The sequence below is a fragment of the Simochromis diagramma genome, unplaced genomic scaffold, assembly GCF_900408965.1.
Source record: "Simochromis diagramma unplaced genomic scaffold, fSimDia1.1 OVJJ01000293.1, whole genome shotgun sequence".
NCBI lineage: Eukaryota > Metazoa > Chordata > Actinopteri > Cichliformes > Cichlidae > Simochromis > Simochromis diagramma.
The window spans coordinates 152406-176626 of record NW_024386801.1 but is presented as its reverse complement, the minus strand read 5'-3'; the positions used below and the strand labels follow the sequence as shown (position 1 = coordinate 176626).

General features: G+C 42.8%; 3 protein-coding genes across 5 annotated transcripts; 2 read left to right on the top strand and 1 right to left on the bottom strand.

Moving 5' to 3' along the window:
• The first annotated feature begins 304 nt into the window (after positions 1-304).
• On the top strand, positions 305-4794 carry LOC120729400 (lathosterol oxidase-like). Of its 2 annotated transcripts, XM_040024935.1 has the most exons (6): positions 305-415; positions 1116-1331; positions 1422-1554; positions 2970-3070; positions 3425-3553; positions 4006-4794. In XM_040024935.1, the coding sequence occupies exons 2-6, from the start codon at positions 1122-1124 to the stop codon at positions 4273-4275; spliced, it is 843 nt and encodes a 280-aa protein (XP_039880869.1). In that variant the 5' UTR covers positions 305-415; positions 1116-1121; the 3' UTR covers positions 4276-4794. The 2 variants fall into 2 exon arrangements, with proteins under 2 accessions (XP_039880869.1, XP_039880870.1); XM_040024936.1 differs by lacking the exon at positions 305-415 and having other exon boundaries at positions 1112-1331.
• A 6-nt stretch (positions 4795-4800) lies between these two features.
• anapc13 (anaphase promoting complex subunit 13) lies at positions 4801-6278 on the bottom strand. The gene is made up of 2 exons (XM_040024941.1): positions 6053-6278; positions 4801-5124 (listed from the first exon to the last, which is right to left on the bottom strand). The coding sequence occupies exons 1-2, from the start codon at positions 6149-6151 to the stop codon at positions 4999-5001; spliced, it is 225 nt and encodes a 74-aa protein (XP_039880875.1). The 5' UTR covers positions 6152-6278; the 3' UTR covers positions 4801-4998.
• A 2551-nt stretch (positions 6279-8829) lies between these two features.
• Positions 8830-23905, top strand: rspry1 (ring finger and SPRY domain containing 1). Of its 2 annotated transcripts, XM_040024933.1 has the most exons (16): positions 8830-8963; positions 9062-9219; positions 9663-10281; positions 11774-11826; positions 15033-15145; positions 16177-16303; positions 16430-16488; positions 18086-18152; positions 18785-18916; positions 19039-19154; positions 19248-19391; positions 19548-19659; positions 19944-20046; positions 20191-20343; positions 21626-21730; positions 21836-23905. In XM_040024933.1, the coding sequence occupies exons 3-16, from the start codon at positions 9884-9886 to the stop codon at positions 21930-21932; spliced, it is 1779 nt and encodes a 592-aa protein (XP_039880867.1). In that variant the 5' UTR covers positions 8830-8963; positions 9062-9219; positions 9663-9883; the 3' UTR covers positions 21933-23905. The 2 variants fall into 2 exon arrangements, with proteins under 2 accessions (XP_039880867.1, XP_039880868.1); XM_040024934.1 differs by lacking the exon at positions 9062-9219 and having other exon boundaries at positions 8832-8963.
• Positions 23906-24221: the final 316 nt, after the last annotated feature.

Below are 24221 nucleotides of genomic sequence, written 5' to 3'. Positions count from 1 at the left end.
AGAATATATATATAATATTTAATTCAATGAGCACAGATATTGTGAGAAAATGGTGTCAGCTGAGGAGCGCTCCTGCCGCTGAGCTCTGAGTTATTTGCTGAGCATGCTGGGATCTTGTTCCACCTGGACAGGCATGTCTGTGTCTTCTTGGATCCACTGAGCACACGGTGTCAACTACCTCGCAAAAAAAAGAAAAAAGAAAGAAAACCGGAGCTTCTCTTGCAGTTTGTGGAGACGGCGGCCTATTGCACGGTAAATGTTATCATGTTAGCAGCGGAGCAGTTTTCCGTATGGGCCACGTGTTCTCTGTTCCAGGTGATCTGCTGTTGGACAGACTGTGAGAGGAGGAGTGAGCACTCATCAACTTTCTAGGAAGGTTCTTTCTAATCTGGTGACAGAGCCCGTCCTCAAGCAGGTCAGTGCAGCACAAATGATGAATTCAGCAATAAACGCTTCACTAATAATAATTTTTAAATAGTAATGAGATAAAACCTGGAAAGTTGAGGTGGATTTTCTTAAACTGACCACTGAGATGAAGCTGCAGTAGGTGCACTAAACAACGGTTTGTTTTCAGTCACTGAGTGAAGAGGGTGAGTAGGTGTGAGAAATGCTCATGATTCATGTTGAACCAAACAGATCCAGAACAGCTTTTCGATTACTATAGAAACAAGCTTGAGAACACTTCTGTAGTCATGCAGGGAGGCGGGGAGCAGGTACGCAACTAAAAAGTTCAAATAAAAGATTTAAAAGTGAACAGCTGAGTGTTTTATGCATCGGCCTCGCAGGGGCAGTGTTGGATTTTGTACCAGCACAAACTTATATTTCACTGTCTTATTATTGTTGCTCCTTTCGCAGTATTTCATGCACTTAAATGTGAAATGTGTACATGTGCTCTCTGACAGAGTAGCAATGATACAGATTATCCAGTTTCAAAGCTCTGGCTGAAGCAGCCCTGAGTGTGTGCCGTGCACACCACAGAGCTTAGGCTATTCAATTCTCGCTAAAACATAATAACGTTTCCACTCGACCTAATTTTAGCAAAGCGGGCTGTGATTGGTTTGCTTTCTCTCATGTATGCTAAGAGCACTACGGGACATCATTTACTGTCTTCACAGGCTGCCATGGATCATGTGCTGGACCTAGCTGACTGTTACTTCTTCACTCCTTACATTTACCCGGTCTCATGGCCTGAGAGCTGGGCTGTGCGCCAGATTATCAGCCTGTGGGTGGTAACCAACGTGGGAGCTCTGCTGGTTTACCTGGTTTTTGGTGCTCTTAATTTCTACTGTGTGTTTGACCATGTGCTCATGAAGCATCCGCAGTTTATTGAGGTAGGCCAGTGGATGGAGAGCCAGCTTTGGTACCATTTCCAAACCAAGGTTGTCCTAAACCCCAACTTTGTGCATTTGCTTCACTAACAGCATCAAGTAAGAAAGGAGATCCAGCTGGGAACAGTCTCCATCTTCTGGATGAGTTTTCCCACCGTGGTGCTTTTCTTCTGGGAAGTCAGAGGACACAGCAAACTTCATGACAGCATCAGTGAAAACTCCCTGGGTGAGAAAACGGTTATTTACATATTATAGCACACGATTCATGTTCACTCCAGTTAATGTAAAACTAAAAATGAGATTCTCAAAGTGAGCCTACTGTATTTAATGAATGTACTGTTAAAATGCTTATAGTAAATATGGCTAAAGGCTCAAATCAGAATACTTTATTGATCCCTGGGGGAAATTATTTTTCGTTACAGTGCTCCATTATAAACAAACAGTAAAAAAGACAGACAACACACAAGAATAGCACAATATATGCAGGCATATATATCAGGGCTCTAGACTAACCTTTTGCCATGGGCGCACCGGCACAAAAGTTAGGCGCACTCAGATTTTTCAACCGCATCGCTTAACACCGCAGTTTTACATGTGCACTTTCTTTGGGGGGGAAGTCCATACAGACAATATTCATTTCTAAATTATTAACTAACAAACTTGTGCTTAAAGTGCTTTGTCAATATTGTAGAAAATGTTAAACTTAATCATCATCTCGGCTCCTCTGACGACCTGTTTGCTGCTGTCTGCTGCTGACAGGCAGTGTTAGAGGGGACACTCGGGCATTTATTGCAGCATATAATGTGTTTCCTGGATACACTGCTGCTTTTTCAGCATTCAAAGATTGATGGCACCGTGTCAGAGCTGGCTATGAATTTCAGACAGATCAGGCCTTAACTTAACAAAAAAGTTATCAATAGTTGTTTTCATCTTTTCTTATTACAGCTACATCCACCCTGTCGGGCCCAGGCTGCTCACTAGGGCTGGGTATCATCACTGATTTCTATAATCCATTCGATTCCGGTTCTCAAAGTCCAGATTCGATTCAATTTAGCCTCAGACAGTCAGAAATATTATAATTCTGATCATTTATCAGCACTGATACACATGAGACTTCATCAGAATTGTGAACATCACAGCAGATGCCTTTGTGTGAAAGTAACTGAGGATAAAACAGAAAAACATGAAGGAGATTTTCCTGGTCTGGCTTTTTATAGCAGATAACCTTAAAAATATTCTGCAATTTTGCATAATTTTAAGAAGTTTAAATTTCTTCAGTATTGAACAGCAGAAATTAGGCTTTCTTGTCTGAGGTCATTTAAGTGAAAAAAGAAGAAGACAGCGCTGTAAACAACGGTAGTATAAGTGAGTAGATATCCCTCATATGGTCATCTCAGCTGCACAGCTGTGTTTAGCACAATCAGGTGCTTCTGAGAGGCAGCCAATCAAAAGACAGCTGCCTTAAAGTGAAGGGATGAGATTTAAAGTACTTTTGTCAGGGAGAGGCGAGTGGCTGCACTAAGGACAAGTATGAAGTGAATGAGCGTGTCCACTTTAAGGCTGCGTGTGATTAACTCACTGAAACTAACCAACCCACAAAGAGTCTGCAAAAATGAAAACTCATGTATGTCTCTGCTCCAGGCTGGTCACGACTGTTCGTAAGCATCACTGGTTTCTTGTTCTTTACTGACATGTGTATATACTGGATTCACCGCGCCATGCACCATCAGAACATTTACAAGGTGAGCTTCAGCATCTGTACTGCCAACCTACACTTGCCCCAGGCAGTCAGTTACCTTTGTCAGTGGGTGGCTTCCTAGAATAAAAGGGTCCACCTGTACCAATGAACGTATGAAACAATGATTGCATGACCTTTTGGGCTTTCAGCACTTTTATGCTCACAGTTGTTTGTACCAAACAGGTTACAGGCTCGGTTTAGCACACAGTAAAACACCGAGCAGCCGAAGGAAACATGTAGAATATTCTTTTACTCTTATAGTTATTTTAACTCCACAGCTTTGACTTCGTTTGTCTTGTGTATCTTCTCATTAAAAGAAAATCTCAGACTTGACACCATTTGTGTTTCTCCCCCTCAGCACTTACATAAGCAGCACCATACCTTCAAGATACCAACACCGTTTGCCAGCCATGCCTTCCACCCACTCGATGGCTTCCTGCAGAGCTTACCGTACCACATCTACCCTTTCATCTTCCCTCTCCACAAGGTGCATATCATCTGCTGTTGCTAGGAAATACTGACATGCCCGATCTGAGGTCAAAGGAGGACCACGCTGTAAACCAGGGGTTGGCAACTCCAGGTCTCGAGGATCCTGCAGGTTTTACATGTGTCCTTGATCCATAACAGCTGATTTAAATGGCTAAATGACCTCCTCAACATGTCTTGAAGTTCTCCAGAGGCCTGGTATTAAAACTAATCATGTGATTCGGGTGTGTTGACCCAGGGTGAGATCTACAACCTGCAGGACACCGGCCCTCGAGGCCTGGTGTTTGACAACCCTGCTGTAAATCAGGGCTGCATTAAGTTACTGCTATTAAACTGCAGTAAACGTCTAAGTGACTGGACAAAGTGTATGTTGATACACTGAAATTGAGAAAGTGCACCGTTGTCTTCAAACTGTGAAATGCTTCAGCTGACATGAGTTATTTTAAACTACAGGTGGTTTACCTCTCCCTCTTTGTCTTCGTCAACATCTGGACCATTTCCATCCACGATGGAGACTACCGCCTTCCAGGCCCGCTGATATTTCTGATTAACGGCGCCGCTCACCATGTAGATCATCACCTGTACTTCAACTACAATTACGGACAATACTTCACACTCTGGGATCGGCTGGGAGGCTCGTACCGACACCCGTCGGCGCTGCTGGGGAAGGGACCCCGTGACCAGATTCGCAAGCTGACGACAGAAGCAGCACAGACACAGTGATGATGGACGCTCAGAGCAGAGAGACATTTCTGGACATTAACAGGCTATTATGCTGCCAATGGTCTAAAGCAGAAGAAAGAGACAGCCGGTACGAAATATGCAGATGCCCTAGCTAGATACTACCCAGGCAGAAGATGAAAATGATAAAGCATAGCAAAATAACACACTGTATGTTAGCAACAGTGTCATTAGGGTTAAGTAGTACTACTGGTGTGAATGTAACGAGCACAGATTCTGGTGTTACACACAACAGTAGCAGAAAACTGAAAGTTGAATCGATGTGTTTTAAGCATGTTTAAGCATAAGAGCAAACCTTTTCCCCCAATAATTTGGCTGCTTTTATAGTACAGCGCCATCCAGTGGCCAGACTACCTGCAAGATAACTGTGGTATTACTGCATGGGTAAAGGTGAGATGATTTTGTTACAAACTCAGGAGACTAGATCTGTTCAAAGCCAGGGTTCCTCGTTATAACGCTGCAGAAATAAGAGCCGTGGTTTAATAAATGCAGACACAAACAGGAGGACTATGTGCAACACATTTATCACGGTTTCATAAAGTATAAACAATGTTTTTATGTTTTACAATAAGAGTGATGGATAGTTCACCACCAAGTAAAAGGCCAATGCGCAGAGAAGATACGGCACATTTGTGTGTCAAAACCGACACAGCGCGCACCACGTCTGTGCATTTTATTTGTACAGTTCGACTCTGTGTTAGTCTTTCAGCTTCCGGTGCTCGGTGTGTTCTCATGTAGGCTCTGCAGGGCGAGGTCTGTCCACTTCATCTCTTGCTCTTTCACAGACTCTGTCGATCCCCCGTTGTCCTGCTCAGCCTCAGGCAACTCACTCTGCAACAAACCAGCATCAGAAACTGGTGATCTGCTGGGATTTTCCCACAAAACCGTAACTTGTGTTTAAGGTAACATACAAATGGGTGAAAATGTGTTGTTGATGTTAGAGATCAGAGGAGAATGTGCAGACAGTTTCAAGCTGATAGGAAGGTGAAGGCAATCCAAGCACGCAGAGCTTTGAACGCACAACACACCATGAAGCAGATGGACTACGGCGGGTGCTGACCACGACCACACAGGGTGCTGCTCCGGTCAACTAAGAACGGGAAACTAAAGCCGCAATTCACACAGGCTCATGAAACTTTGAGAACAGAAGACTGGAAAAATGTTGTTTCTTGTACACGATGTGTTCACGGCACATGTAGTGCAAGTAGGAGATCTGGATCGTGGACGGCCAAATCAACAGCAACTGCGTGATGCTATCATGTCAACATGGTTCAACATCTCAGAAATGTCTCCAGCATCTTGTTGAATCTTCGCTATGAAAAATCAGAGAAGTTCTGAAGGCTTTAACCCTGGCAAGGTGTATCTAATGAGTGTATATAGTAGAAAGCAGGTAAGCATGCGCATGTCATCTTCTGTAAACCGAGAACAGGAAAGAGAAGTATACCAAAGCAAAATCCCCCCCAAAACCACGTGTATATTTAAGCTTATGTTCATATCCTCTCATTCTTCTCTATTTTATACTCGAACTCTGTAATATGCAACTTCTGTCGGTGCTCTGCTACTGGAAACTGAACTTCCCGGAGGAACCCACCCGAGGGATTAATAAAGCGCTAATCTAAGTCATTGGCATTAAGTAAAAAGCTGGATATTATGGAGTGTCCTCTCATAAACTGCACTGCTCGGGAACTTCCTGCAAAAACATTTCTGCTTCCTGTAATCGTTGGTCCTTGTTGACGTCAACCTTAGCATTAACATTTACCAAAGGAATGGTGACGTCTTCGTACGGCAGCCTGTCTTCCCTCCAGGCATCATCGGTGAGATCCAGGACTCTCCCATCCCGTTGGATTTCACTGTCCATCCTCCCGCCGAGACACAGCCGGCTGCCAACTAGCCTCAACAGCAGGGGAGCAACAGGACCCCAGATTTACGTCCGAGAACAACGCCGTTGCTGTTTGAGAAGAGCAGTCGCAGTAATTCTACGTACACAGTTGTCACGTGCTGATGACGCAGTGAATGGCGCCTTTACGTGCAGTGGAAAAATACGAATCTGACGAGTTGTACTAGCAGGAGATCCAATACAATTTCTCGAAACCACAGATTGTATATATGCAGTACATTATGCAGTATATGTATGTTTATGTACAGCCATTGGTCCAAATATGTGAACTTACACAAGAGCAACGTTTAGACTGCTACGTGGCATTTATGCTCCACAGTATACAGCCTTATGCCACCTGAAGGCAAGTTTAGCCCATCAGGAGTTATTTTAGAGTATTATCTAAATGACCTGATTCACTGATCATTGGGACCCAAAAACTGTATGCAGAAAATGGTCAGTGACCATTCAAGTCCTTGCTTTGTCACAGCCCTCCCACATATTTAAAGTGACGATTAGTTGAGTTTCATGTCTCTGTCTTCTACCACATGCATGCATGTGTGTCTTTGGTGTGTGGTATGTGTCTATGGTTATTTAGTGCCCCATGGGTTGTGGTATGTTCTATATTTTGGTGAGCAACACATACCGTCACTCTTTCTCCAATGATCATTTTGCACTTAAGATCATGCAATATCAAACAGTGGCCACACACTGTGGTTTCTTTTGGTTTCTTGTTATTGTTGTTTTTTATGTCTTCCTTTATTTGACCGCCAGACTGCCTGATTTTTATCTCTGACAGCAAAGCAAAAAAACCTGCTTTTCACATCTAATCTATATTTTTCTTCTTCTCAGTCTTCTAATCAGGCCTCTTTATGTTGTGTTATAACTTGGTTTACTCTGATTAGTGTTTGCTTGTGAGACTGTCCAGATCATGTCTGAGAGGAGGCAGTTAGCAGCATTACATCTGACATATGAGACTCTTGTATGAGTTCAGGGAGATGTTTGAAGAGAGGAATAAGGTGGTGCTGTGTGTAAGGTACCTGATGGAAAATAGTGCTCATATTTGAATGTTAATTATTAGTATAGCGAGCTGGGGGATACTATTAAATATTTTAAGGTAGATTTTAACCAAAGTTCGGAAATATAGGCAAGTTATTAAGTTTTTTTGTTTTTGTTTTTGCCAGGGCCAATATCTGTAAGTAGCTGTAATTATTTCTTTAAACTATGTCCAGCTGCTGATGACAGTCTTTTTTTTTTCCAGTACAAAAGAGTCGGAGCCCCATCCTCTCGCGCTTTCTTTGAAAGTCTCGTGAGATTATGTGAGGTCAAGCGCCTGGGTCGTCATTGCTATGGTAACCACATGTTTCTCTGTCTTCAACCCGTGACCAGTCGGTGTATTTTGTTGAGTTCACGAATCTAAGGTAATTATATGAATCACATCGTAGTTTGGAAACAAAAACGCTTCAGTCAAGCAATAAAAAACCCAGTGGTGCGAAATTTAGCGCTAGATAGTGAAGTTAAAAGAAATGAATAGACATGAATCACAAAGATCGCTGGACCGCTCTATGCTCGAAAATAATTTAACTGTAGTCACTGAAATATATATATAATCTTAAATCCATGTAAAACTAATACCCGCTATATGCAACTCTCCATTGACCATTAGTGAGTCCATATATACCTAATGTAAATGTGTAAATAATCTCCTAAATCGTTTCCCCCTCCTTTTTTAATAGAAGATCAACAATGCCTGTTTCTCCAGAGCAGCGGGCAGAAGATGCCAAAACATCAACCAGACCTGGAAACCCAGTTTTTACCTGCGTGATTACTCCACAAGCAAAAGGTCTGATGTCTGCAGCGGGAACAAAGCTCGAAAGCATCATGTATAAGACCATATCCGCCGACTACGGTCGCCTCCCTCCAACCTTTGAAAGCTCTCCGTGCACTTTCCACCCCAAATCACAAAGATTCACCGAAGAGCTGAGGAAGACCGGGATGTATCGGAACTACTCCTTTAATACATCCCTGGACCGCAGCAGGGTGTGTGACTGCTTTGCAGGACATGTCTTTTGAAAAAAAAAAAAAGCATAAATCTCAAATGTAACGACTGCAGTATTCAATATCTGCACATGTGTGAAATTAAATGACATTGTTTAGCATGTGTGTTGATGTTTTTGTTTTCCTAGGCGTTTGATTTATTTGTCTTAACCTGTTAATATTATATGTATATATTATTTTGAACCTCAGATGAATTATAAACACACATGTAGTCCATCTGGCATTACTAAATAGATAAAATATCCTTAATTGATGTTTCGGAGTGTAAAAAAAAAGAAATCTTTCTTTCTTTTTTTTTTTGAAGGGGGGGGGGTCACTTTAGTAAATGTTTCAGGCTGAACGAATAAAATGTGTACAAATTTAAAGGTTACTAGTCTTATAGTCCCCCTCTGCTGTACTGAACTGAGGTGTAGCATACCATTTCTTTAATTCTTTAAACTTTGTGTTGCGCAATCAATTTCCTTTTAAAATTAACAAATTAATTCATATATTTCTTATTTTCTCATACACGTATTAAGAGAAAAAGTAAAACCATCAGGCAGAACTCCTATGTTCACGTAACATTAGAGAGAAAAATCCTCCCTTCTCCTGCCAGTCTCGCCTTCGCATCCACAGCTGACGATGACCAACCTTTTAGCTGGCAGCGCTACGGAACTTAGCAACCAGCTAGCGCTCCTTAGTAGCGTCGTTTAAAATGTGTACGCTATGACCGTGTTGCTGTTTTACTTCAGCGAAGGTGTGTTACGGCGGAATATAGACGGGTGGTGTAAATGTGTCCTGATACCCGAGTACCACGCTCAGCTTGTTGTTCCTCTCGTTACCTAACTTGTGTAGTCCGACGGGAGAATCGGAGGAGGGTCCAGCTATCGAAGCTAACAGCTCGGAGGCTAGCTCATACACAACGCAGCTACCTTGTTAGCCTTCTGGTTTGTTAACTACTTTGGTCTGGCTCGACTGCGCTTTGAATGGTGTTTGTTTTACAAGATAGCACCGTAAGTATGTCTTTAGTTCAAAATGGAACCATTGTGGCTTTTAATGATAAGAACAAGTTCGGGAAACTTGAGTTTCCTTTTTAACGTGACAACTGCTTGCTTTGTGGGTGGCTAGCTTGCAAGTCAGCTAACTGAAAAGCTCTTGTTTGTCAACAATACTAAAATGTGTCATCGTTTAGTTGCTCCGTGTGATACACTGTGCCTTTTTAATTGAGCAGCACAGCTATAGATTGAAACAAATGAACGTCGTTTAGTGGCGCTTTTGTTTGAGAGAAAGGGGAGTCATGTTTAATTTCAATAATTAACTTCTGTAATCTGCTGACATTTATCGCACGGGGTGTGTCGTTTCCGCAAGTCTAAATATTTGCTGCTGGCTGCACTGACAGATTGAGTAAGCAGCTGAGCTAAATGCTTTCTGTTTTGTGTTTGTGTTGCCTTCACAGCGATCCATCCAGTCCTGGATGAGAGGTTGACTGAAGCCTTTGGTTGCCTGTGATGTTCCGAGCTTTCCTGGCTGCATCACCAGACCTTTTCTGGTTCATTTTAGTAGCCATTTATCACTAGTCCCACACAAGTCTCTGCTTGGCAACAGTATGGTCTTTTGCACTGGCCCCACCCAGCCCACAGGGACAAGAACCCCCCAAAACCAAGCTCTCCAAATGATATGATAGTAGCCACCTGGATTACTTTCTGTGCCTGCAGGAGCCTTGTACAGGTTCTGCTCTTCCTCTCTTCCTCAAAGTCCCTTCATCCATTCTGGGAAACACTTGCCAGTTTGGTCTCCAACTCTGGAACCATGGGTAATAGCTGTGTATGTCGAGAAGATAGTGACTTGGAGGACCAACATCATGGTTCATCGAGAGCAACCCGAGGACAAGCTAGGCGGGTGGATCACAGTGCAGGTGTGGGTGCTGACGCCGCAGAGGCTCGGAGCAGTCGGCCCAGGGACCCGGTCAGGCCACCTCGTCGAGGTCGAGGGCCTCATGAGCCGAGACGGAAAAAGCAGAATGTAGATGGCCTGGTGCTGGACACGCTGGCTGTCATCAGGACACTTGTAGACAAGTAAGTTGGAATTCAATAAGCTAAACAAAATGAAAACTTAGGGTGTTCTTGGTCTACAGCTCTTAAATTATGTCTACCCTAATTCTTGTTTTTGTTTTTTTTGTTTTTTTTTTAAATAACGTCAACCTGTAATGTTAACAGTAGGTTAACAATTAGGTGTCAATTAGGGTTCAGTGTTATTCTTGTGGTATTATAACAAAACTGGGGAGTTATTCTTTTTTTCAGGAAATTGGGATCTTTCATAAAGAAAAGATTAATAATAAAGCATGCAGCTGCAGCTTATTCATGAAAAAAATCAATACTTTCACACAAAAGCCTGCTTAAAACAAAGGTGATTAAGAGCTCTGAGCTGCAGTTGCAAGCATTAATTTGTAGAACCTGTGGCTTTGAATAAGTAGAACCCATAAGCCCGTGCCACCTCCTCCACGTATTTGTTGTCGTTGAAGAACCAACTTGCATTTTGAGGCGTAGTATAGTGAGTCATGTTTCTGAAGTTCATGCAATAAGAAGAGATGCTCCCAAGGAAAACTGATTTCCTTGCGATTGTAGATAATCAGAAAAGAGAGATTTTACTGTCCACTGGGACTGTTGTCACAGATCTGTGCAACTGTCTCTTAGTATACACCAAATAACAGCCACGGTGTCTTTATTAACTCTTCTTTCATCGTGTTTAAAAGCCTTCTGTGCAGACATCTCAGTTTGTACCTAAAGCAACAGAACAGATTTTCCATCACAGCCTCTCGGTGGTTTGATGTTGGCTTTTTCAGCACGTTCTGTCTGATTCAGCCACTTGTTCAGTTGCCCTTTTTTTTTTTTATTTCCAGATTTTTCATTTAACATCACTGACATCTGTTTTAACAGTGTGTTGCCACACAACTAAACCTCTTCAGGATAACAGTACATGTATGAATCAACAATAAGCTGCAAAAAATCGGACTAACAGTGTTTTAGAGGTTCACTGTTTGTCTTAAAATCGATGTATTGGCAAAATAAAGTAGACTTAAAATACTATTGCATAATCTCAGTTTGCAACAGTGTGCAAACAATATGACTAATTAATGAAAGACATCTCACTTGCAGTATTACTAAGTAATGGTAGGAAATCTGAGAATTAAGCCGAGTCTGTGGCTGGCTATAGTGATAGTGGGGTTGATTTTTTTTGGGATCAGCTACAATAAGTAATGGTAACAGAAGCGTTATCATCAGTTACATCCACTGAACCAGATACATCGTAACTATACACTCGCTTCAGCCTCTCCACAGGATAACACTGTTGTCCATATCCATTACTGTGATCACAGAAACGCACAAAGACATGAGTCATTTGTTGATATTATTCCAGATGCTGTGATCACAGGGTCACAAACACTTTGGCTGGTTGAGTGCTTTTAGTGAGCATCACTACATTTGTGTTAATTGTGCACGCGCAACTTTGTTATTTTTGGGTAAAGTGAAAAAGATGTAAAACAAAAAACCCTGCCTTGTTTTTCAGTGATCAAGAGCCTCCTTACTCCATGATCACGCTGCATGAGATGGCAGAGACGGGTAAGGAAACTTCTCTGAAACACGTTCACATGCTCAACACAAAACATGAAGCCACACAGCAAACAAACACCACTCTGGCAAGTCGGTGTTCTTTAAAAATGTGAAGAAGTGTGGCTCTGTGTGACATAAGAGCTTTTATTGTTGGTTCAAAGGTTATCAGATGTGTGAAAGAAGGAACACTTGCTCTGTGATGAAAACACGATATGATAAGGTGACAAAAACATTTCTTGGTTTGTCAAATGAACCCATTTCTCTAATATCGAGAGGGTTTATCTTTATTAGTGACTAGAGAGGAGGTCCAGGAATTAACAGTCCTGTGTGCTTTCCCTTCCCCCCCCTCAGGCTCAATGTCTGAGTTGTTTATGAGAAGTGCTAAGGAAGTATCATTACAGTGCATTGAACTCAGTAGATGTTTTTCTGCTTTGATATATCTGGACTATTTGAAAACTTGCTTGCTCCAAATTTACCTGTGGTATTCTAAAACGCGCACTTCTGGACATCATACTGACTGGTTACCATTTCGTGGCGATTCAACAGCAGAGTTTGCTTTATCTGTCAGAAAAGACCCCGTATGTGTGACAATGGCTTTATCCTTCTAAAGCTTTCCCACATGCGCTGCAGCTCTCGCCTCGTCTAAGAGTTGCCCAACAGAGGTGCTCGTGAGAAACGAATGCAAGGTGCCACTGGATCAGACATTACCTGGTCTTAAACCTGCTCCCCAGTACAAAGTCTTGGTGAGATTATGCTAGTGGTCAGGAAGTGCAGCTAACAGTTTGTCACATTTATGTTGTGCCTCTATTTTCCATCTAATCTCGCCTTAACCACAAAGGATTTCCAAGTGGATCCAATTATTTTCAGGTTATAATGAAAGCACACCTGTATGGTAGCACTGCTAAGTTTAAAGTTGGATGACACCATGCACATTAGCACTTGGATGAGATCTGCTCAGTGTATGAGCTTGACTCCCACCAGTTGTGGCCTGTTTCTTCTAGTCATTTTTCAGTCCCCGTTTGTTTGTCTTGAATTGATGTATCATCTCCCTTATTCAGATAAGTGTGCATGCACGCTTCAATTGTGCAATTTGTAGTGTTCAAAACTGGTCTGGGTTGTGCAATCTCTTGTTAACAGTAAGCACAGTTTTGACCAAAATACGCAAAACCTGCACAATCAGGTTTGAGTGGACTGAATGTGAGCAGAGGAGTGGGACTGCAGCAGTCCCGAGCTAAGGTTGCTTCCTCAGCATATGTACTCCAGCTTGCCCAGCCTGCGGGGAGCAGTTCATCATTTGGGGAAGGGACACAGTCGTGATTTATCCCACATACATAATGTATTAGAGTTCACACTTTTACCCCAATCTAGTGAGTTTTATTTATATGAAATATTTTTGTGCTAGTTTGATGTTTCTGTTGAATTCTTTTTGTTGTGGTTTCGTGTGCATATGGTTGAAGCCCTCACATTTGCTTGAGGCGTGCAGTGTTTGGATGTGTATGCGGTACCTTTTGAATTCTTGCACAAGCCTGGTGTCATGCACATATGGTGTTTGACGCTCACAAGGCTCGGTGTTGTGTGGCTTGACAGCAGCCAAGCTGGGTATTAGCTTGCAGTCCTGAACCCTGAGTTTAGCCAAGAAGCAAATCAGTCAGCTAGCCAGTCACTTTCTGTTTGACACGTGCAAGCAATGTAAATTATTCATAAGATAGTTGGCTTTCATGAGTGATATTACAGAAAGGATTTCTCACTGAGTCACCTAATGGGCAGGAAATGCATGCTTTAGTAGGCTGCGTATTATACTCACAACCGAGGGTTATGTTGGTGAGCACGGATTTATACTCAAACATCTTCTTTCCTTGTGAGAGAAACAGCAGAGGAAGCTTTGCTTGGATGAGGCTTTAACAGCAGCTGTGAAAGGAAATGATGGAGAAGAGAAAGGAATTTATATTTTGCACTTAGTATTTATTATTTAAGAGTTTATGCGAAAAACAACCCAGACATGCTCATTGATTTCACACAGACTGTTTTATTCTTTTTCTTTTTCTTAGTTTTAATTTTCCAACCAGCTTCGTCAGTCCACAGATACTTGCTCCTTTCAGAAACATCTCACTGGAGATCATTCAGATGAAATGGGCAAATCATGGAATTTGAGCCAGATTAAATACACCTTGTACAAATGAACAAACAAGTCTCAGAAAAGAGACCAAGAAGTGTGCTGCTACTTTTGCTAGTGTGGGCTCAATGACGGCTGGTTTGCCCTACAGACAGAACACGAGTGTCAACCATATAATGCCAGTATCCAAACAGCATCTGTGTACAACTCTGTTCTAGCTGAATACATCAGAAAATGAGGCAAAATCTTGTGGGACCATTTAATAATTGCACCTTAGATTTTAATTATGTATTTTGGAAGACACAACATGCTCACTACCGTAAGGTAGAGCAGGTAAAGAACCGTAAGATCTAGGGCATTCATGTCACGGCTGACCTGGCCTGTGCCTTAATTTACATCTCGCCTGGTAGAGAAGGACCAGCAAAGGCTCTTTTTTTTCCCCCCAGAAAGCTTAACCTGTTAAGCCCCCAGCGGTTTTATGATCTCCGCAATCTCCTCCCTTTTGCACCCTTATTTGGGTGCTTAAGAGGTTAAACTAACTGGGCTTCCTTCAAGGCTGCTGGCGAATTGTTGCAGAACCACAATAGAAAAGCATCTTGTGTCTTAGTGTAAGAGTATGGCAGCTGCATGAAACAGGACAGAAAGGACTTGGCCAGGCTAGTGAGAAAAACATAGGGCTTTATGGGACGGTCTCTCCCAGATCTGGATCCAGTGTATGCTGGCCATGTCCAGAAGGAAAGCTAGCTGTAGACTCCGCCCACCCGGTGATAAACGTTGTCCCTGTTCTTTCTGGAGGACGGTATAGGACCACTGAAGCACGCACACGCATGCAGGCACCTCGGGCCATGCACTGGACTCCTGCACTTTAAAACGTGCGGCTACAATGCTGCCTCTTTATTCGTTTCCCTGTTGTGTGTATTTATTTATTTGAAGTCTTTCTGTGTTTTAAGCTGAGAACTATCATACAGAATTATGTTGTGTGACTGCTTAATGACAATGACGAATCTTTTGATTCTCAAGGAGGCAGATTACCAAAAACCAACAGTGTAAAATAACAAAAGTGATACAAAATCTCGGTTGAAAGTTTCTTGTTTTCTCTTAGATGACGGCTGGCTGGAGGTTGTCCAGTCTCTGATACGAGTGATTCCACTGGATGATCCACTAGGCCCTGCAGTGATCACACTTCTCCTGGATGAGTGTCCTCTACCCACCAAGGTATCAATCTGACCTTTAACCTAGAAAGTAATGGCTGTGATCTTAAACCTGCCGTTCCTTGGCCTTTCTGTTTGTGACTGCAGATCTAATCAGAACAACAATCTTTGACTTGTTCTTTCCCCTTTTCTGTATTTTGATGACGCTCGCTCACATTTCTCTGCGCATATGTTTCAGTTAAAAAGATGCTCGTTTATATTTGGAAACAGCATTTTAAATCATTAGTTTCGATTTTCACTCAAGTCACACAGATTAAAGGAAGTGCAGCTATTTTTGTAGATTTCTTATCATTTCTATTAATTAGAAATGATAAAAATGAAATCACAGTTATTGTTATTATTGTCCAGGATAGATTAATCTTGTGTAGAACAACAAGTGCTCATTCAGCTAAAACTTTTTTTGTTTTTTCCCCTCCGATCCCCCCCTTCACCCACAACCTTTTTTTTTAACTTCTTTGAACAAATAAAATGTGCCTCCTGCTTCCATGATCAGTGATGTGGGGACAGAGGCCGTACCGTTACACTCTGAACAGAGTGAGCTCCTCACAGTATCCCACAGAAATGCAGTGAATCCAGTGGAACTTATATTTCACACAATTTCATGTAATAATAATAATAATAATAATAATAATGTGTACTTTATTGATCCCTGTGGGGAAATTCCTTCCTGCATTTAACCCATTCACTCAGTGAAGCAGTGGGCTGCCATTGGCCGCCTGGGTAGAAGTGTGTAGGGACGGTACCTTGCTCAGGGGTACCTCAGGGTAGCCGTTCAGGGGAATCGAACCCCTGACCTTCCGATCACGGGGCCCTAAGACTCAGTCAGTACAATCTTAGAATAGAAATTGTGGGTGCTCCGCGCCAACTGTGCATGGAATAATCCTGGTTTATGTCCTTGTAGCATCATCTGTCAGGATCATGGAAGTGTTTTTAAATGTTTAAAACAGAAGCGTTCCAGCTTTCTGTGGTGCTTGACTTTAGGTTGTTTGGAGAAACAATGAATGATCCTCGCTGAAGTTTTCCTTTTCTGTTCAGGATGCTCTCCAGAAACTCTCGGACATGTTGAGTCTGAGTTCAGCCGTTGCACAACAAGACGCTCTAAACCCCGCTAAACACAGAAACACCACTGCGGTCCTGGGATGCCTGGCAGAGAAGCTAGCCGGTACAGTCCACAGTTCTGGTTTATTTGTGTTTAATTTTTGGTATTTTTATGTTTTCAATAAACCTAAAGAAAGACCAAATGTTTGGTACGTTTGCCCTGCTTCTTACAACACCTTTTATTTTGTAGGATTGCCCAGTATTGGGTTGTTGAGCCCTGGAACCCTTGAATACCTTCTAGAGAGCCTGGTGAGCAGACCTTGACACGCGGTGTTGTTTAGTGTGTGGTATGCTGCACGAATGACACTGTTGCACATTGCCTACAATTTGCTGATGCGTTGTGGTCCGAGAGCTTTTATTATCCTTCAGACGGAGCTCTATAACACCGGGTAACATAGGGCTGCTCGATTATGGCAAAAATGATAATCACGATAATTATCTCGATTATTTGACGATATTTATTTAACAATAACAATGTGTTGAATAATGACTTTAAAGATTGTGAAAAAATAATATAAAATAGTGCAAATACTGATAACAGTGCAAATGTTTGCAGTATAAGAAATAAATGAAAAATGTAAACATCTATGTTTAGTGAACTTTGCAGTGTTGCTCTGTGGTGCAGCTACGACACCGTAGCAGAGTTTACACACTGTGTCTACTTGATCCACGTCTGACTGAACCCATAATGTTTCCACACCACTGAAGTTTTTACCTCTCTTTTGAACCAACGGCAGTCACTCTCCTCTCCAAATAACTTCTGCTTAGCTTTCCGAGCTTCCCTCGGGTCCTCTTAATCAGCGGTCCCCAACCCCCGGGCCTCGGACCGGTACCGGTCCGTGAGTCGTTTGGTACCGGGCCGCGAGAGTTGAGGCTCAGGTGTGAAATGTATAGTTTTCAGGGTTTGTATCGGTTTTCAGCGTTATTTTGTTATTGTTTTGATCGTTTACTCGGTTTTCCTGGGTCTTTTCACGTGTGTTATGAATAAATCCTCTTTTTTTCGGTACCGGTACTAGTTTTATTTTGTTGTATTTATCCGCGACACCTTAAAGGCCGGTCCGTGAAAATATTGTCGGGCATAAACCGGTCCGTGGCGCAAAAAAGGTTGGAGACCGCTGCTCTTAATTGTTGTGACACGTGTTCGAAATGCAGAGAGGTGCGCTCGATTTGCCACACGGAGCAGCGCGAGAGTAAAGCACGAGGGAGGGGCTAATAATCGGCTCAGTCATTTTTAATGATCGTTGAAAGCCCAGATCGTAATCGAGATTACAATTCGATTAATTGAGCAGCCCTAGGGTAACATTCTACTTGCAAGAACAGTGAGAAAGCTTCAGGTTACTTAAAACGAAGTCTGGTAAGGTCCAATCACGTCGGGCAGCCAGGTTACAAATCCCCGATGATGCACGGCAGAGACGGTGGACGACTATAAAGATGTGGACACCACTCTGCTACATCTGCTGGGATCGCTCTCGCTGTTTATTAGATAAGAGCTGCACCGTTTTCTGCGACACTGCGTCACCAAGTTTTGTCAGAGCTATAAAGAAGTCGGGTCTGTTGCAGTGCGCATTTCAGGCTGGTCTAACAACAGCAACAAAACACATCAGCATTTTCTGACAAAGACAACAGACGCAATATTGAAGTGGCCAAATTTAGTGGGAATAAGTGCGTTTCTTTGGACTGGTTGTATTTGTGCCACTGCGAACATGAATGCGATCACGTCACTGCAGCGACTTTTTATAAAGTACTCAAGGGAGCGTTAAGGTTGAATTATAACATGAAAGTTAATGGTTTGTTTAATTGGTGAAATGTGTGGAAAATGAATGTGTAATATTTGTGGTTCCTCCAGAGCTCCGAGGCCCACCCCACTGTCATGCTGTTTGCTCTCATCGCTTTGGAGAAGTTCTCTCAGACAAGTAGGTTCACTCACTATATGAAGCCTGTTTAAAAACGAAGACTCACGATTAGGCTGGTGAAATAAGACGTGTGTTATCAGATAAATGAGCCGAGGAGCTGTAAACGGCTCTCCCCTGCTGTCGATTAGTGTTTCACAGAATTCAGATGAGTGCTTTTGTTTAGCAGTTTTATTACCTGAGCAATGAAGCATAATAGCACTAAAACCCACCACTTCTCTGTATTTCACGACTAGGACGTAATGGTCTCAGTTACAAATCTTTTCTTATAGTTTCTCTAAAATGTTAGCATTGAGCTGCCCCTACATATTTAATTGAAGTCACTGCATAAAGAACTGTGAGGTCTGTTTAGAGACAGGGTTTCATGTGATTTGTTTTGCTTCATTTCAAATGGCTCACGTTTTATTGATGCTGTTTGTTCTTGAACATGTTTTCTCCCATTTGTGTTGTCAATTCTGCTCCGAGTGCTCCTGAAACGTGCCGACTGTAGCTCGATGCGGTGCACAAACAGCACTGAAGCTGCTGATGCTCAGCTAATTGAGATCCTCCCGTGTAGGGATGCTTTTACACACAGCAGTGTTGTGACGTATTGCGCGAGGTTCACAGATTCAGACGTTCTGGTTTCCTTTGCTTAGGCGAGAACAAGCTGACTGTGTCCGAGTCTTCGATCAGCGATCGTCTGGCTGTTCTGGAGTCTTGGGCAGAACATCCTGACTATCTAAAGAGGCAGGTTGGATTTTGTGCACAGTGGAGCCTTGACAACTTGTGTGAGTAGCCCCATGTTTCACCCGTTCTGTGCTGGTGTAGTTTCTTAGATGAGCCAATTATAATCCTCTGAGTCACCGACAAAAGAAAAGCCATCATTTTTCTCCCGCTCTTCTCCATCCAGTCCTAAAGGACGGTCGTCAGTTCACTTACGAAAAAGTCAACCTCACGAATATCAACGCCATGCTGAACAGCAACGATGTTAGCGAGTACCTCAAGATCTCCCCGACTGGACTCGAGGTCAGTCTGCGTGTGAATGCAGATTAGATGCAGAGTTTTTACTGTAACTGAAAAGTCTGAACCTTTGCTCCTTCTGTTTGCTCTTGTCTTCAGGCGCGATGTGATGCCTCATCCTTTGAGAGCGTGCGCTGTACATTCTGTGTGGATTCGGGCGTTTGGTACTACGAGGTGACGGTTATCACATCGGGGGTGATGCAGATCGGATGGGCCACCAAGGACAGCAAGTTCCTAAACCATGTACTTGAACACTTTTACAGTTTGCCCTTAGCAAAGTGTTCTGAATCTGATTAGATATTCTCCTTTGGGTTGACTGCACCACCTAATCTGTGTGTGTGTGTGTGTGTGTGTGTGTGTGTGTGTGTGTGTGTGTGTGTGTGTGTGTGTGTGTTACAGGAAGGTTATGGAATAGGAGATGATGAATACTCGTGTGCGTACGATGGCTGCAGGCAGCTAATCTGGTACAACGCTCGCAGTAAACCTCATGCTCACCCCTGCTGGAAGGAGGGTACGCTGTACTGACATACATGTAGTTATAATCAGGCATTGCTGCCATCTTTTTGCTGACTTTAAAGACATTTTCAAATGTTCCCATTTTAAGAAACCTGTGTTATAATGACATGCTTCTGAGTGTCAGTGTTTGGAAATAGCTTTGTTATTTCGGCGTGACTGTTTTGTGATTTTTAGCGCCCACGCTGTCACTGCCAACATTCAGGCTCTGGCCCACATCCCACACAGATAACAGTAATAGCACGCCAAAGCTTCATTCTGCTGCGTGTGCGTTCCATTTAGGAGATGCCATCGGCTTCCTGTTGGATCTCAGCAAAAAGCAGATGATCTTTTATCTGAACGGACATCAGCTCCCGCCAGAGAAACAGGTGTTCTCATCTGCCACGTGAGTCCACACAAACTCTGTCATCTCCTCTCGTCATGTTTCACTTCCTCCCTTCCTCTCCTTTCCTCATTTTTCTCTTTATTTTGTTCTGTGTCTCCACATTTTCTCTCATTTATCCCCGTGTTTTCTTCCCCTCTGTGCCAGGTCCGGCTTCTTCGCGGCAGCCAGCTTCATGTCGTACCAGCAGTGTGAGTTTAACTTCGGGGCCAAGCCTTTCCGTCACCCACCTTCTGTCAAGTTCAGCACCTTCAATGACTTTGCTTCACTGCTGCCCAGTGAAAAGATCATCCTGCCCAGGTAAGACATGAAACAGGTCCGTGACCTATTTTATTTATTTATTTATTTCGTGGTGTTGGATGATGCTGTGAGAGGTTGGGAAAGCAGTGTGTAATCTGCTGTAACTAAACTGTCCTCTGAATGGTTCTTGTATAGCTTTTTTACTCTGAGCACTCAAAGCGCTTTATACAACTAATTCATTCACTCATCATTCTTTAAACCTCTCATTAGAGTCTGTCGGCTGCATTAAACCAGCACTTTTATTTCAACGGTAACATTAAAATCTTCAGTGCATTTGTCTCCTACACGTCAAACTTTGCTCTGGGCAGATACTCGGTCTTGGCTCAGTGTAACCACGCAACCATACTCTGAAAGTGGAACAAAAACGAAACCCTGATGTCATATCTGATTTAATAAGACAGGATGGAGACGGGCTACAGCTGCTTAATACAAAGCTCTGATGTTCCTCTGTGTCAGGACGTTGTTGACTCAACTTTGCAGCGATCTGTTGCAACAACGGGACCTTGAACGTTACCACAGTTGGATCATCACGTCTCTAAAACATCATCAACAAAAATAGCAAAATAATGTGGACAAAGAAAAGACTCGACGTAGGTGTTTGTTATAGTGTCCTGTCACTGACTGACAAATGAAAAGGATGGACAGCTTTTCATTTCCTGTTTTTGTCTTTTCTTTGAAACACAGTCGGGCTAAATGAAGGAAAGACTGACGCAATAGAAATGGCTGCATCTAAAAACCAAGCGTCTGTCCACACCACCGTGTGCAGCATGACGCATTAAGCAGCTGTCCCACAGAAAATCTGTCAGCTGAGCTTCAGCAGCTGAACGTTAGCTTGTTCGTCCTAAAAATGTACATAAAATGTGACCTTTAAAAAGAAACCTAAATGTAACCATTTGAGTTGCATATTCCACATCTGGATTTTATTTGATTTATTGATTTATTTTTACATTTGCAAAAAATGCAACAATTAACATTTTTTTAATTAAAAAAAAGGGGTTAAGACAGCTTGTTTCAGAGCACCATAAGGTAATTGGGGATTATTTTGAACTTGAAATGCATGGCTCTAAATGAGTGTAATGACTCTGATCAATCACTCCCCCCACACATCGATTCTGAGCGCTTGTGGGAAAGGGAGACGGCGTGAAGAGAAGGAACGATTGCATGAAAACTGTCCGTGTGTGTGTCCAGTCTTCTTTTTCCTTAGACAGAACAAACCCCAGCAGACGGTGCACCTGCATGTGTATAGAAACGTCACGTGTGTATTTGTGTGTGTGTTTCCTAGACACCGGCGTCTGGCCTTAATGAGGCAGGTTAGCATCCGAGACAACTGCTGCACGCTGTGTTGTGACGTCATGGCCGACACAGAGCTGCGGCCCTGTGGACATGGGTATGTGTTCTTCTGCTGTCAATAAAACGTCTGTGAAACTCAAGTTCATTTTTGTTCACTCCTTAAACAGGAACAATCTGACTTTGTCCCGTCTCTTTTCCCCAGTGGTATGTGTATGGAGTGTGCCTTACAGTTAGAGACGTGCCCCCTCTGCCGTCACGACATCCAGACCCGCGTCAGACTCATTGCACACGTCTCCTGACACACTTCCTGTGCTCGCTCCAGTAAACGGAGACACACAAGCCCTTTAGCTTCCTCCTCCTCCTCCTCTAATCCCCTCTTACCCCACAGGGCTGCGAGGACGTTGCCACAGTGTTGCGATGATGGCAGAACGCTGAATTCTGGTCAGACGAGATGGCGGCAATGGAGGGGTGGATGAAAGAAAGGAGATGAGAGGAGGGGCAAAAAACCGACAGCTGGAACCCCCAGGAGCTTTTCCTCGTGTATCTACATCTCCTCTTTTATATCCTTCTGACAACTCGCTGCAGAAGCTGGGCCAAGAAAACTTTCTACTTTTTTTTTTTTTTTCCCAAATAAAAGCGCAGAGACCGTGTAACTCGGCTACAGACAGAACCGAGTTCTTATCTCCAGGCCCCGTGTAAAGCTATTTAAAAACAAAGAACCTTTCCATCACGAGGATCCCACTTGTGCTTTCAGTCCTGAGGCTGCTACTATTTAACCCCATCGCCGTCATGCACACGTCTGCAGACGTGACAGGGCTTGGTCACAGAGGAAAACGCAGCCTGTAGTACAGTATTAAACCGAAGGTACAAACTTGAAACGTGTCTTACTTTCTTTTTTTGCTTACAGATGCGTGAGTAATTGTGTTCTCACTGTAGCATTTTCATTTTCTCCAACACTCAAACCTTGGGCAGCTTTCCCGTCTGTACTGATCGATCACCCAGTAGGAGGGTTTTCATTCTATTGTTGGCTAAAATCTCAGATTCTACTCTGTCTAATTGACTTTAATCGCTTGAGTTCAATTTTCTGATTAAGTTTACAAAGCAAATCACAAAAGAAAGTAGATGGCAGAAATAACGTGTTTCTGTCTGAATAAGAACTGATTGATTTGACCCTCCTCCTCTTTGTGCTTTACTCGTTTATAAAGCAACCACAGAATGTGGGGATTAAAATTTACATTAAAGTCACATACAAGTGATCGCAGTCAGGTTTCTTCCTCCCGGTTATAAATGCACATTTTAAAGAACCAGTGTAAGGGAAGTGTGTACTCGCACCACCACACACTGTAAAACTTGATTAGTGCCAACAGTTGGGGAACAGGAGTCGAGCTTGTCTGAGAGGCTGTTTGATTTTTGGTTTGTGATGACAAACCTGACACTTTTCAGTCCACAAAAAGAGTTTTTAGTTGGTCACTTAAAATGAGGCTGAACGCTGATGTTGGCTCACGAGCTGAGCGGTGAATTGCAGGAGGAAATGTGGATTGATCGTTCACGTGCTACACGTCACAGCGCTGCTGATGATCTTGTGTTAAAAGCAAAGTTTGTCAGAAGTGCTCAGGCTGAGTAAAAACGCGGGTTCTGTACAACTCCCGCTCCCTTTTCTTCATCTTCCCTCTTCTCGTCTTTTGCCTTGTGTTTGTCTTTCTGTCCATCCTTTACTTGAAGCATCTCTGGGTTGACTGAATTATGTTTGTATTTTGGAAACAGGTGACAAAATTAATCGTACGTTAAATCATAATTCAGTAAAATTGTATTGTACAATTTTTAAAACGCCCAATGGCATTTCAAATGACAGCAATTTTACATTTATCCTGTTCTTATAGTTTCTGAAGGAGTTGATGCTTCATGCTGCATGAACAAAATCAGTAAAATCATTCACACGATACTAGAACGGTTTATGACAACAGCAGAATCTCTCGGTATGACAAAAGACCGGTATGGTCGTTGTTTGCTATGTTGTATTTTCCTGGAGCACCTTATCCATGGAGGTGAATGGTCTGTGTTTGGAGATCCAGTTCAGGAGTGTGTGTGTGTGTGTGTGTGTGTGTGTGTGTGTGTGTGTGTGTGTGTGTGTGTGTGTGTGTGTGTGTGTGTGTGAGACTGAGTGTATTTAAAACATCTGTAAAGGAAAATCTCCCAGAGTTCCCAAAGATGTGATTTATTGAAGAATTGTTTCCTGGATTGTGACATTTGTAATAAATGTATGTTCATGTGATTCTTTTGTGTGACTCCTGCTACAAAACCAAACTATTGATACACTCACTGATCGTTTTACCCACTGGCCTGTGAAATGTGGACATTTTTAAACACACACAGCAACTCTTTAAGTAACAGCTGATCTCCATCTCCTCTGGATATTAGTCAGGGATCTATTGCTATGTTTTTGTCTCTTGGTGTGTTGGTAATTTATCACAAAGAATTACAGTGCAGAAAACACTGGGCACTGTCTCAGGCTCACATGAAGCCCGATGCACTCAGGACAGACGTGTCAGGGGGAAAGTGACACAGCAAAACAGTTTAAACGTTATTTT